The 13747-nt window shown below is 63.3% G+C and overlaps 2 protein-coding genes across 5 annotated transcripts in view; one reads left to right on the top strand and one right to left on the bottom strand.

Annotated features, from left to right (window-relative positions):
* Window positions 1-3601, top strand: part of HADHA (hydroxyacyl-CoA dehydrogenase trifunctional multienzyme complex subunit alpha) — a 37773-nt gene extending 34172 nt beyond the window's left edge. For both annotated transcript variants that reach the window (XM_048846061.1, XM_048846062.2), the window contains 3 exons: window positions 606-720; window positions 1443-1588; window positions 3093-3601. In XM_048846061.1, the coding sequence (XP_048702018.1) occupies window positions 606-720; window positions 1443-1588; window positions 3093-3238 (407 nt within the window). In that variant the 3' untranslated portion in view covers window positions 3239-3601. The remainder of the gene's footprint in view (window positions 1-605; window positions 721-1442; window positions 1589-3092) is intronic.
* Window positions 3602-5631: 2030 nt separating this feature from the next.
* GAREM2 (GRB2 associated regulator of MAPK1 subtype 2) overlaps window positions 5632-13747 on the bottom strand; it is a 45875-nt gene continuing 37759 nt past the window's right edge. For all 3 annotated transcript variants that reach the window (XM_048846058.2, XM_075126279.1, XM_048846057.2), the window contains 2 exons: window positions 12519-12682; window positions 5632-8717 (listed from right to left, as the gene is read on the bottom strand). In XM_048846058.2, coding sequence (XP_048702015.2) covers window positions 7778-8717; window positions 12519-12682 — 1104 coding nt within the window. In that variant the 3' untranslated portion in view covers window positions 5632-7777. The remainder of the gene's footprint in view (window positions 8718-12518; window positions 12683-13747) is intronic.

Raw genomic sequence — 13747 nt, 5'->3', positions numbered from 1 at the left:
CTGCTCAGCCCACGAAGGAGTGTTGCATGCTGGGACCTGTAGTCCGTGCGGGCTACATCTTTGTATTAAGGATGAAGACAGCTGCATTGTAGATATGGGCTGCGATTGGGTCACTCTGGTCTTAATTTTGGGACGTCTCCTGACCCCAGCAGGCCCATGCTCTTAAGCATTGATGAGATGCAAACTCTGGGCAGGATCTGCTGTTGGGAGAGCCGTGGAAGCCAGTCGCCCCACCTCTCCTCTGCCCCAAAACATCTCCAAGACTCAGACCAGTGGAGACTGGCAGCCCTGGCTGCTTCTTGGCAAGGTCAAGCAGATCTGTCTGACCACCCCTCCTCTGATCGCCTTCCCCTTCCCTCTGTACATGAACTGTTCCCCTGACTCCAGGGGGCTGAGAGCCAGATGGCCGCCTCCCTTCACTGCAGTACCGGGAAGCTGTTCCCAGGTGCCATTTGAGCTTGGGGGTAGCCTCTCATCCCACAGGTACCTGCTGCTTGTGCCGGCAGAGAAGCACGTACCAGGTTAGCAGTCCGTATGCAACCTAGGGGATCAGTGGCAGTTATGGGGCAGCTCAGCCAGTGATTGACATTCCCCCTCCCCGGCAGGCCGCAAGGCAGGAAAGGGTTTCTACGTGTACCAGCAAGGCGTGAAGAACAGGAGCGTGAACTCCGGCATGGATGAGATCTTGGCGCAGTTCAAGGTGCCCTCCAGGCTCGAGGTGTAAGTAGATGGTGTCTGAACCCAAAAGGGTTGGGTGGGGAGGGCAGCGGGGGGTGGCTCTGGGCACCCCAGCCTCTCCCAGCACTGCCAAGTCTTCTGTCACCTGCTGCGGACAGCCCCTCTGGGGGCACTGTCACAAGGGCTGTGCTGGGCCTCCAAGCAGAGCAGCCCCGGGATCTGGCACTGGTCCCTCTGAGACTGGCTGATCTCCAGTTTAATTGTCCATCCCTCACCTCTGGGGTGCTGGGGGGTCACTGGCGGCTGCTGGTAGCACAGAACACTGGGGGGCTTCCTTTGGAATGCCAACTGCCTCGGGGGGGTGGGGGTTGTGCGACAGTCGACACTGGTACTGCACCTTGGGGGAGAGCCCCCCTAGGGCTTGTTGGTGCGAGTCAAGGGGGGGATCCGTATGGTCCCCTGGCCCTCCAGCTAGGATCAGCTACACTCTGAAATCGGATCCGTCGTATGGCCTGACCTGTCTCCTTTCGCTGCCCCAGTGTGGGGCCTGACAGATCACTGCCTTATCGTTGGGGACCCAGGCTGAGTATCAGACTGGTCCTGCTGCCTCCTCCAGTCAGAGGGCAGGTCCTAATGCCACTCAACAAGCCATAGCTGCCTCTGGCCCTGTCCCCACCCCCTGGGCGCTCCTGGCTGGTTCTCGAGGCCTGGGCCCCAGGCTGCCCCTCCCGCTTTGTGGTCTGAGCAACATCACTCTGTTCCAGCTGCTCCGACGAGGACATCCAGCTGCGCTTGGTGACGCGGTTTGTGAACGAGGCGGCTATGTGCCTGCAGGAAGGGATCCTGAGTGACCCAGTGGAAGGAGACATAGGAGCTGTGTTTGGCCTGGGCTTCCCGCCGTGTCTGGGAGGTGAGTGGCTTCCCCCGGCCGTACGGAAGAGGCTGCCTGACGGAGCAGGGAACGGGACTAAGCTGGACTGGCAGTAAAGCTTGATCTGGAAGCAGCTGCCCACGGAAGAGTGTTTGTCCGCTTAGCGCCCTTCAGGGAGGTGGCGTAGCTATACTGGCCAGAGAACTCCTCCGCGGTCTCCACTAGGGGGGTCTGCCAGCATAGCTACGCCGGCCAAGACTCTGGAGTGTAGCCAGGACCCGAGTCACGAGTGAGTTGAACGTGGTACCCGTCTGCATTCACCCTCCAGGGAGCAGAGTCCGGCACTCTTGAGAGCGAAGCTGTGCATGGAGCGTGTGGTCTACAAGCCCCTCGCTTGAGCACTGAACTAGTCTTCCGAGAAGTCGCCATGGACGCGGCGTGTGCGTGGCGAGTGTCCAGCGGGGCGTGGGGCAGCGTGGCTCACTGGCTCAGCATAGTTGGCTCGAATACCATCACGCTGCACCTCCCGAAGCATGCTGGGGCTGGGGCTGGGCAGGGGGCTCCCGAAACCAGAGCTCAGGTTCTCGGTCACGGCTGCAGATACAAGGGACTTCTGTCATATCGCTTAAACTGCCCCGAGGGCCAAGCTCTGCAGTCCCATGCTGTCGCCTGTAAACACAGGGCGTGTCTGGGGGTGAGCCTGCAGCTGTTGTTAATATGGAATTCCAGACACAGCTGGGCTTGGCCCACAGCCTATGGCCCAGTCTAGCTATTCCCCCTGGCTCATGCTGTTCAAACACTACCCCACCCGTTAAATCCTAGGGTACGTCCCCTGGCCTTGGGGGCCCCCGCAGCTCAGCGGTGAGGTGGCTGATGTAGCTGGGCGTGAGAGTCCAGGTCTGCTCTGCACACAGCGAAGACCCTCCCTGTCAGTGGGGTCAAGTGCTGGCAGCAGGTGTCTTTGCTTCCCTTCCAGCTGGGTGTCACGGCTGAGCACAGCTGGACAGTTGGCTCCAGTGTGCAGCAGTTTGCTCCTTCAAAGTGTCCCTGGCCTTGATTGCAAACATTAAAAGGCCCCTGAGCACAGCTGGGATTGTCCTAAAAGTAACAGTGGCAGCAGCTTTTACATCCATTTCTGCTGGCACCATTGCACATAATCGTCTGAGTGGGGGCCCACACCACCACCCCTGGAACTGCCTAGTCAGCCAGGCAGCGCAGGATGCAGGGGCTTGCCTTCCCCTGCTGCTGCCTAGCCCCTCGCCAGCCGCTCAGCCAACCTCACTGTGCTCTGTGTGGGCAGGATTGCTGTGCTGAGCCGGAGCAAGGCCTGAATTCTCTCCTGGCCTGTACCTGGGGAGCCTGCTCCCCTATACACAGCAGAGCTCAGCCTGAAATCCAGGGGTGTTTCCTCTGCACGCAGACGGGAGGCTTGAGTCCAGTGTGTTTGCCTGTCTCCCGGGTTGGGCACAGCTCTCCTGCAGGCTCTCGAGTGGTGCCCTCTCGCACAGTCCCCCCTACTGACTTAGCCCCGTGTTCTGTGCAGGCCCTTTCAGATACACAGACTCCGTTGGAGCCAAGCAGCTGGTGGACAAGCTGCGGAAGTATGAGGCCGTCTACGGAAACCAGTTCACACCATGCCAGCTGCTTCTGGATCACGCCAACGACCCGAGCAAGAAATTCCACCACTGAACGTGTCCACGGGCCTCCAGCCATAGATGCACTCGCAGCTAGAGCCTGGGGAGAGCCTGCTCCAGCCAAAGCTCTATTCTGTCCGTTCCTCTCTAAGCACCGGGGCTGGGGGGCAGTGAACTCTGGAGGTTTGTAGCCCTTTAAGTGCCTTAGCAGCTTCTCAGGCACTCTCCCACCCATCCCTGGCTGGTTGGATGTTGCACCTCCCGTTTGAAGATGGAAGAAGGGTTTTTGTGTTCAGTCAACCCAATGCCCTCCAGAGCCTCCGTCCAGCAGGCGTTAGCCCCATGGCCGTGCCCAGGACAGCTGCTCCCCACCACGGTTCATGGCAAATGTTTAACAATAAACCACCGGTCTCTTGTTTCTGGCCTCTGCCTGCTTAATCCTGTCTCAGGCCCTCACATGCAGAGGGGTGGAGCCTCACGGGGTTGAGGGAAATAAAGCACTCGGTGACTGCTCCAGCGTGTCCGCCTGTCTGGGGCAACCTGCTTTCTCCGGCGGTCTGCTGAGCTGTGCGAAACTGGTGTTAATGGAGATGGGGGGGGAACGAACAGCCTATTCTGTCACCTCGGGTGTCAGTCAATAGTTCAGAGCCTCCAGCTGCCCTGACCCACTAGGGTTAGAGTGGCAGCTGGAGGCTCCTGTAATTGCAAATCCATCCCCTGAAGGCCAGGAAGGCTGCCATGGGCAGAACTAATTTAAACTAAAAGGCTTTAAATCTCTGTGCACCTGTCACTGATAGCCGCCCCCCCCCCATAGATTAGCCCCAGCAACATGTGCTTAGACTTCCTTTGCCTGCTGCAGCTACCTCCGTCCTCAGTGGGGGCTGTTTGGATGGCCGCCCCCACCCCCCAGCAGGTGACTCTTGTGTCTCTGGCTCTGATCAGTTATGGGGGTGAAAACAGGAAGCTGGGACCCCCCTGGAGCTACCCAGCCCTCACCCTGCTGCTCCTTGTGTCCCCTGGAGCCTCCTACCTCCCCTTTAAGAAAATGTTTCCTCTTGCTCTAAAAGTTTCCTCAGTTCAGGTCTGGGCACCTGCCCTAGTTCGGGCCCCTGCTCCAGGCCTGGCAGGTGCTGCCCAGCTCCAGACAGTGTTTCCCTTCCCCAGGCAGGGGCGGCCCTCTTGGATTTCCATGGGACTCCGCTGTATGTCCTAGCTCTGCCCCATGCAGGGGCCAGGGGCTCTCCTCTCCAGCTGCCTGCCTTGTTCCAGCAGCTCCAAGCTGTTCCAGCACCATGGCCAGGGGCTTGGCTCTGCCTAGGCAGCCTGTTAAACAGGTCTCGGGTGTGGCCTGTGTTGCTCACAGCTGCCAGCCTGGAGCCAGCTCATGTGGGAACCTAGGCAACCTATGGCCCATGAGCTCATTTTCGGTGGCACTCACACTGTCCGGCTCACGGCCACCGCTCACGGGGGCTCCGCTACTGGCCTGGCATGCTGGCCCCCTGCCAGCTGGGCTTCCGGCCACCGACCCTGTTCAGCCTGTTGCTGGGCCCAGGTCCCGGCCACCCGTCCGGGGGGCTCCGGTGCCAGTCTGGGCTTCTATCTGCTCACCCGCTACCAGTCCCAGCCACTAGTCCAGGGGACTCTGCTACTGGCTTGGGGTACCGGCTGCTTGCCATCTGCTAGCTGGGGTCCTGGCCGCTGGCCCTGCTCAGCCCGCTGCCAGCCCTGGCTCGTGGCCACTGGTCGGGGAGGCCCTGCTGCTGGCCTGGGGTGCTGGCCTGGGGTACTGGCCGCCAGCCCGGTTCCCAGTCCCGGCCACTGGTCTGGGCCTCTGCAGCTGCCCCCAGCTATGGCCCTCTGGCTGCAGCCTGGGGCAGTGAGGGGTGCAGCTCAGTATGGGTCACATGGATTCTCATTACTGGCATGCAAAACCCTAAATTAGAGTGAATAAATGAAGACTCGGCACACCGCTTCAGAAAGGGGGCCAACCCCTGGCCTAGATCCATAGGCCATGGGGCTACAGGCTCCCCTCCGCGCTGTGCAGATCTCACCCCAGAGGCGTGGGACCAGTAGCATCCGGCCAGTGGCTGCCTTGACCCACCTGTGCTAGCAGAACCCGCCTCGGCCTCCGCAGGGCGCAGCTCACGAGGGCTGAAAAGGAAGAGCAGGGCTGGGTTGCTGGAATGGCGCATCCCCAGCTGCAAGCGTAGGGCCCGTGCGGAGGGGCGCAGGGATCCGGCCCCAGCTGCGAGCGTAGGGCCCGGGCAGAGGGGCTCGGGGATCCGGCCCCAGCCCCTCCTGTGCAGTGGGGCAGGGATCGGGCCCTACTGGCCCAGGGTGAAGGCTGGGGGCAGCGGGCATGCAGCTGCCCCCCAACCAGCTTCTTTCTTCCATCCCAGCTCCCAGGCCCTCCTGCCCCTGCAAACAGCCGTTCCCGTGGGCCGGGGCTGCCTTTTAAAATCTTTATTTCACTAATCCACAAGGATTAAGTTAAACCAGCAGAACCAAACCCCCGCCCGGTGGGGCTGAGAGCGCGGCGCTAGCCGGTGTTAACCCCAACGAGGGGCGAGCGTCCGAGCCCCTGAACTGAGCCAGCCGGAGCCAAGCTCCTTGAGCGGGCCGGGGGGGCGAGCAGCCGCAGGCCGCTAAATACCCCAGCCCCTGTGGCAGGCGAGTTAACCCCCCCGGCAGGTAACGGCAGTGCCTAGCAGCGGCTGCTGGCCCTGCACCGGGGCTGAGGGCGGAGCGGGCCGTGCCCTCTTAGTTCAAGTGCTGGGGTGGGTGGCAGGCCAGAGACGTGGCTCGGATGTGGGCGCCGGGGCTCGGACGCTGTCCAAAAGGCCACGCTGGCTTGCAGCCACGTGCTGAGGGCTTGCCCCGAGCAGAAGGCACTCGCGGTATCTCCGGGCACCCCGATAGCTGCCAGGCGGCTGCTGGGGCGGGGGCCCTGCCATGTGTCCTGTACGTCCCCCCGAGATGGGAATCTCTCCTGCCCCTCGTGCTCTGAGGTCCCTGGGCAGTAGCTGGGGCATGGCTCTTGGCTGCCGTGCTCTGCAGGGCCAAGCACCCCTCCTCCTGCCTGAGCAAGGGCCGGGGCTGCGGTGCCAGCCGGCAGGGGGCAGAGTGAAAAACTCGGACTGAAACGCCCCAGCCCAGCCTGCAGTGCTGCCCGCGGGCACGGCCTGCCCCTTGCCATGGAGCCCGGGGGGGCTGGGCTGCATACCGGTCCTTGGGGGCAATGAACGGGCAGTAACCCAGCCACTCAGGAGCAGCCAAGCAGGAGCACAGGCAGGCCCCTGCCCCTGCGGGGGACGAGGGGGACAGGCAGCCCACCAAACACACAAGGAAATGAATTGCAGCGAACTCTGCTAAGGCAGCAGGGAGGCCCCGCTGTTAAATGCAGGCAGGCCTGGGGCTCGGGCACCCGTCTCTGTTCAGCTGTCCAGGGCAAGGCTTGGCCCCGCCGCTGCGTCTGGGCTGGGCCCCGTGCTCGGGGCCGGGAGGGGGTGAGCCGGCATATACAGCCTAGCACTCCAAACCCCAGCCCTGCACGCAGACAGGGCAGGTCCTGGCTAGGGCTGTGTTAGCCCTTCTGGGGTGCAGTGTGCCCCAGTCCCCCAGTCAGCCAGCTCTCAGCACTGCACCCAGCCTTCTGTGCCCACAGCCAGACCCGTCATTGTTCCCGGGCCCCCCTCCAGGCTGATGCCTTGCCCAGCCCTGCTGCCCACTCGCGCTCTGCTCCTCCGGGGGGGGTGGGGGGCAGCCACCCACTAAGGCCCAGCACCCGCTGCCTCAAGGCCCTACTGGGCACCCAGGGGGTGACACTGAATCTGGGGGTGGGGGGGATTTAGGGGATGCAGCACCCCCAGGAGGCTGTCATGGCACATGCTGACTAGAGGGAGGCTCGGGGCAGAGAGGGAAGATGGCAGCATGATATCAGGGTGGGGTGGGGGGAGGAGGCCCTGGGATCCCCCCCCCCCGAGCATAGGGGTAATGGGGTGTGTGGATCAAGCAATGGGGTGGAAGGGAACGAGGTCCCAGGGGAACCAGGCCAGCTGCAGCTGACAGCAAAGCTCCTCGTGGTCCAGAGCTGGGGGCCCCGTCCCATGACAGGTCTCGGTGCTCGGGGCCCCAGTGCCAGTGGGCTGCTCCCAGGCCCCTCGGCAGGGCTGTGCACACTGGAGGCCCCACATCTGTACACGTGGGCCTGGCCCCCATGGACTGGGTCATTGTGCAGGGCCCCACCCCGACGAGCCAGGTCTAGCCACAGAGCCCATCCTAGGCAATGGGTCATTGTGTGGGGGCCCACCCCAACCCCACAGACTGCATCCACCAGCCAGGCCCCACGACCACGGGCCAGGCTCACAAGCTGGGCCCCATGTCCACGGCCCAGGCCCACGAGCAGGGCCCCAAGTCCACGGGCCGAGCCCACCAGCCGGGCCCCAAGTCCATGGGCCGAGCTCACCAGCCGGGTCCCACGTCCACGGGCCGAGCCCACCAGCCGGGTGCCACGTCCACATGCCACGAGCCGGGCCCCACGTCCACGTGCCACGAGCCGGGCCCCCCGTCTACGTGCCACGAGCCAGGCCTCGCGCTAGATCTTGGGTCGCCAGCCCTTGATGAACTGCATGATCTTCTTGACCTGCAGCTTGGTGAGGCGGAAGTCGTCGGCGAGGATCTCCTCGGGGAGCTGGACGAAGATGCTGCCGTCGATGCGCTCGCGGGCGAAGAAGCTCACCACGTCCTCGGAGAGGCCGATGAAGCGCAGGCATCGGGACACCTCCTCCACGGAGAGCGCCGCCAGGTCGGCGGGGGGCTGCCAGGCCGAGCCGCCGCCGTTCAGCCGGGGCGCGCCGGGCACGTGGCTGGCGTTCTCGCCCGGGCCGCTGCGCGGGGCCGACGCCGGCGGCACCTCGATGACGCCCTGCGCGAGGTAGACGCGGGTGACGCCCCCCTCGGCCCCGCGCACGATGGTGGGCGGGAGCGGCGCCGTGCTGCGGATCACAAGGCCCTCCGCCTCCAGGCTCTTGGGGGGCCGGGGCGGGGGGGCGGGGCAGGCACCTGGCTGGCTGTAGCAGCGCTCCGACTCGGGGGGGGCGCTCTCGAAGGGGTCGAAGGTCTCCGGCGTGGGCGCAGAGGGGGGCTTCTGCCAGTCCAGGGCCTCCAGCCACTCGGGGGAGGAGGAGGGGCTGGGCGAGTAGGCGGGGTTGGCGAAGGGGTTCAGGGCCCCGAAAGGGGCGAAGCGTTTCTGGGGGTGGGGGGCCTTGAGGCGGGGGCAGCCATGGTAGGTCTTGATGGGGGCGTCGCCCCCCAGGAGGGGCGTGGAGCGCCCGCTGGCCACGCTGGGGCCCGTGTCGGCGTAGGCCCAGGGGTCCGACCAGGACGTCTGGCTGGGCTGGGTGCTGGGCGGCACAGTCCCCGGCAGCTGGCGGCCGGCAGAGTCCCCGGCCTTGCAGTCGCCCCAGGTGCAGGGGTAGCAATAGAGGGAGTAGGAGTCCGGGGAGGGCGAGCAGCTCCCGCTCCGCGTTCCTGAGCTGCCGGGAAGAGAGAGAGCGTCAGGCAGGGCGCAGCCGGGGGCTGCTCCAGCTACAACGGGTCTAACACAGCGCCCGGATCTGCACCCCCAGAGCGTTGGGTCCACAGCCTGGATCGGGTCCTGACCCGTCCTAGCCACCTGGCTGGGTGGAAATCGACTGGGCTACCTCACGGCTGGGGCATCCGCCACCGTCCCCTTGGCAGGGCGCGAGGGAGACAGCAGAGCGTTGCCGGCAAACTGCCCCGGGGCCTGGATGGACGGACTGACGGTGGGGGCTGGGTAAGCCGAATCTCTCCAGCTCGGCTACAGATCCAGGAAAGGGCTAAGGCCAGCCCCACGTCCCCTAGACGTTGCAGGTTGCTGAGGCTGCAGAGATTGAGAGAAGGGCCAGGCCCAGCAAGATCTAGGGGGCTGTGGGGGCATCTCCCCAGGTAGGGATAAGAGCCCCCCAGGCCCAGAGCGGGTCACAGCTGGACTGGATGGAGCGCCGGGGTGGAAACAGGATGGCACCTGGGAGGTCCAGTCGATGCCTCATTTATCGGAGTCTATGGTCCTGCTTTCATGTGATTGGCTTCCCCACGCATGGGCGGGGCCTCCTGGGGTGAGGGTGGGGCTATAGGAGAAGGTAACCCCTCCCCCTCGATCAAGAGCATCTCATGCTTGTATGTTACTTGGGCCTGCCTCTCCCTCCCACCCGCCTTTCCCAAAGCCCTTCCCCAATTCCAGGCGGTGCTCCTGTCCCCGGTCACCGAAACGCAGCCACCGCTGGGCTGGAAGGCGGCAGCAGGAGGCTCAGAGCTGGGGCAGTAGAGGGGAGATGTAGGCGGGGGCGACCCAGGCTGGAATGTGGCCAGGACACGGGCTCTGATGCCCCTGTGAAAAGGGCCAAGGGCGTCGCTGACCAGGTGTGACGAAGTGGGACTGTTCTTAATGTTTCCTCTGAATAGTGTGGGGGTGCCTCAGTTTCCCCCAGGCAGTTCTTAAGTATCTAGGGGGTGGAGTAAGGGTGTATGATCATTGCAGAGCCCTAGAGGGCAGGTGTGTGCAGGGGTCTGGACACAGAGAATGGCCGACACCCTGTTTCCTGGCCACTGATGGCCTGGGCCCTTCCCCCCCCTTGCAAGGTGAGAGCTGAAGGGTTGGAGAACAAAGGAATCAGGTGACTACCTGGCCCGGGAAAGGAACAAAGCCCAGAGGAGGGGGGGCTGGAGGAGGGTTTCAGTTTGGGGCTGGCTGGGACATGGAGTGAAGTGCAGACGTGGTTGTCTGGCTCACTGCCCCCCAGAATGGACCCAGCTGAGGGGTCCCGTTCTCTGCACCTGCAAGCTCTGTTTTAGACCATGTTCCTGTCGTCTAATAAACCTTCTGTTTTACTGACTGGCTGAGAGTCACGTCTGACTGCGAAGTTGGGGTGCAGGACCCTCTGGCTTCCCCAGGAGCCCCGCCTGAGCGGACTCGCGGTGGGAAGCGCACGGAGGGGCAGAGGATGCTGAATGCTCTGAGGTCAGACCCAGGAAGGTGGAAGCTGTGTGAGCTGTGTGTCCTGAAGACAGGCTGCTCACAGAAAGGCGACTGCCCCAGAGTCCTGACTGGCTTCATGGGGAGCAGTTCCAGAGCATCGCCCAGGGACTCCGTGACAACTGGTGGCAGCGGTGGGATGTACTGCACCCCGTGGATGGTGCTTCCTGCAGTAAGTGACTGGGGAGCAGTAACACGAAGGGGGATTGCCGAGGACCAGGCCTGCTGAAGGCTCAGAGAGGAGCGGTTTCGGGGGGCGGTTAACCCCTGGGAGTGTGTGACCAGCGAGAAGGACTGTGCAGTAGCAGGGTTCCCCTGGGGATTGCAGCGAGCGGTCCCAGGGGTGGAGGAGTCTGCCGCTTGACCCTGGCAAAGAGGTGGTGACCTCGAGAAGGGCTGGCACACTAGGGGTTCTCCCTGGAAACCGTGGGGAGCTGAGAACACACGGGCCTGTGAGTCCACAACAACTTGGGAGGAGCGGAGTGATGGCCTGTCACCGTCTCCTTAAGAAGGACATTGTAACCCTGTGCAAAAAGAGAGGGTTGAGCGTTGGAAAGTTCACCAAAGCAGAGTTAATCGTGCAGCTGGAGGAGGATGACCGCTCTAAGGAACAGATTCCTGACCCCAACTGGGGCTATAGCAGGATCTGGGAGCAGCTGGAGCGGGAGCCAGGCATCCCCAAGACTCCTGTCCCCGACCAGACGGGGGTCTTCACGATCGGGTTCCCCATGGGGGGATCGAGACGGACGGGATTGGAGCTGAGTCTGAGAGAGCGAGAGGACCGTGGGAGACAGCGAGAGCCCGAGAAAGAGCTGCAGAAGCAGCAGCAGCATGAACTGGCGGTGGTGGGGCGGAGAGGCCTAGGGGACATCCCAGGGGTGAGTGGGGATAGATCCCGGGGGGCCAGTTCCGCAGGGAACCTCGAGACTAAATTGCTGCCCCTGGTTAAGGATGGGGGGGAGGTGGATGCCCACCTCACTGCCTTTGAGCAGGCTGGCGATTTGAACCAAGGGGACCCTGCGGAAAAGCCCTGGTGTCTAGCTCCCTTGCTGGGTCCCAAGGCCATAGACTCCGTCAGCCAGATGGTTGGGGATGTGGACAGGCTCCCACTCCTGACCCCAACCTATATGTCTGTGTGGAGTTTCCTGGGGCCAGGCCCCCCGGACCTCCAGTGGGAGCAGAAGGTGATGGTCAATGGGGAGACATTCTTGGGGTGGCCAAAGGGCATGGGCTGCATAAACCTTCCCACATGCGGCCTGCGAGTGCTATCGACCACCCCTGACCTAAGGGAGGGCGTGAAACTGGAAGGGCCTGGTGTAACTCCTACCAAGGAATGGGAGAGATGCTGGGGCATCCATGGGAATGTTGGTGGCTTCGAACTTCCCCAGGTCACCCGCTAAAGTGACCCCGCTCAGTTCGATCTCGAAGGGGGGAGAGATGTGACGAAGTGGGACTGTTCTTAATGTTTCCTCTGAATAGTGTGGGGGTGCCTCAGTTTCCCCCAGGCAGTTCTTAAGTATCTAGGGGGTGGAGTAAGGGTGTATGATCATTGCAGAGCCCTAGAGGGCAGGTGTGTGCAGGGGTCTGGACACAGAGAATGGCCGACACCCTGTTTCCTGGCCACTGATGGCCTGGGCCCTTCCCCCCCCTTGCAAGGTGAGAGCTGAAGGGTTGGAGAACAAAGGAATCAGGTGACTACCTGGCCCGGGAAAGGAACAAAGCCCAGAGGAGGGGGGGCTGGAGGAGGGTTTCAGTTTGGGGCTGGCTGGGACATGGAGTGAAGTGCAGACGTGGTTGTCTGGCTCACTGCCCCCCAGAATGGACCCAGCTGAGGGGTCCCGTTCTCTGCACCTGCAAGCTCTGTTTTAGACCATGTTCCTGTCGTCTAATAAACCTTCTGTTTTACTGACTGGCTGAGAGTCACGTCTGACTGCGAAGTTGGGGTGCAGGACCCTCTGGCTTCCCCAGGAGCCCCGCCTGAGCGGACTCGCGGTGGGAAGCGCACGGAGGGGCAGAGGATGCTGAATGCTCTGAGGTCAGACCCAGGAAGGTGGAAGCTGTGTGAGCTGTGTGTCCTGAAGACAGGCTGCTCACAGAAAGGCGACTGCCCCAGAGTCCTGACTGGCTTCATGGGGAGCAGTTCCAGAGCATCGCCCAGGGACTCCGTGACACCAGGCCTCGAGAAAGCCGCCACTTCCAGCCACAGTCACCGCCCTGGGCGCTGCCTCGCCGCCTCCGTCCCGCCCCGGGGACTACCTCCCCCGGCGCAGCCCCCACTCACGCGTCGTGGAGCCCGGCTGAGTAGTACGAGACGCTGGGACTGGGCGAGTGCTCTGGCTGGAGCTTTGGGAAGCGCAGGGGGACGGGTGGGCTGGAGGTGGCGTGGGGCCGGCTGCCCCGGGGCGGGATGGGGGGGGCGTTCAGCAGGCGGCATTCCTCCTTCACCTGGAAAACACAAGGAGCTGGGGCTAGAGAGAGCAGAGAGCAGCATGGACTCTTCCGCCCGAGCCCTGGGCGCCCGTTAGTGCTCGGACCCCTGCCCTGAATGCCCCCCGCCATGCAACAGTAGAACGCCCCCCGTCCCCCAGGGCCCTGCCTTGCTTGGCTTCTCGGTGCCAGGCTGCCAGGTTTGTTACCGCTAAGATACTGGCACCAGGAAGGAATCCCCCCGGGGGATAGCTGGGCTTTGGGAAGTGATGGTGCCTTCCGGACTGGTCCTGCTCCTGCATCCTTCCAGCCCATGGGCCGCAGGGAGGGAGAGGGCAGGAACTTTCTCTGGGCTTCTCGGCTCAGGTCTGGGCTGCCGGCGTCCCCAGCTGTGGCAAAGCGCCCACAGGCGGGGCGGGGGCAGTGGATGTGCGGGGACGGCACCGGCTCAGCCCGCCTGCCACCCCGGCATAACAGCAGGGCCCTGCCTCTCCCTTTGGGAGCCTGTCCGCGGAGCGGGTTCTTCCCAGCGCGAGGAGCCCCCCCGGGAGTGCAGCCGAGCTGGAGCAGCCCCTGGGTTCCCTTCACTGGGACCAGGGAGATGGAGACGCACGATAGGCCAGATCCTGCCCCAAGACTGAAAAACTGGGCCCCACGGACACAAGAGAGCCAGGCTCTGGGTTCCCATCTCACCCCAAAGACAACCCCCGTGCCCCAGCCAATCACACACCCAGCCTCGGTGTGACGAAGCGGGACTGTTCTTAATGTTTCCTCTGAATAGTGTGGGGGTGCCTCAGTTTCCCCTAGGCAGTTCTTAAGTATCTAGGGGGTGGGGTAAGGGTGTATGATCATTGCAGAGCCCTAGAGGGCAGGTGTGGGCAGGGATCTGGACACAGAGAAGGGCCGACACCCTGTTTCCTGGCAACTGATGGCCTGGGCCCTTCCCCCCCTGCAAGGTGAGAGCTAAAGGGCTGGAGAACAAAGGAATCAGGTGACCTCCTGGCCCGGGGAAAGGGACAAAGCCCAGAGGAGGAGGGGCTGGAGGGAGTTTTCAGTTTGGGGCTGGCCGGGACATGGAGTGAA

The sequence above is a fragment of the Caretta caretta genome, chromosome 3, assembly GCF_965140235.1.
Source record: "Caretta caretta isolate rCarCar2 chromosome 3, rCarCar1.hap1, whole genome shotgun sequence".
NCBI lineage: Eukaryota > Metazoa > Chordata > Testudines > Cheloniidae > Caretta > Caretta caretta.
Note: the sequence above shows the minus strand (reverse complement) of the source record. Positions and strands in the feature narration are given on the sequence as shown.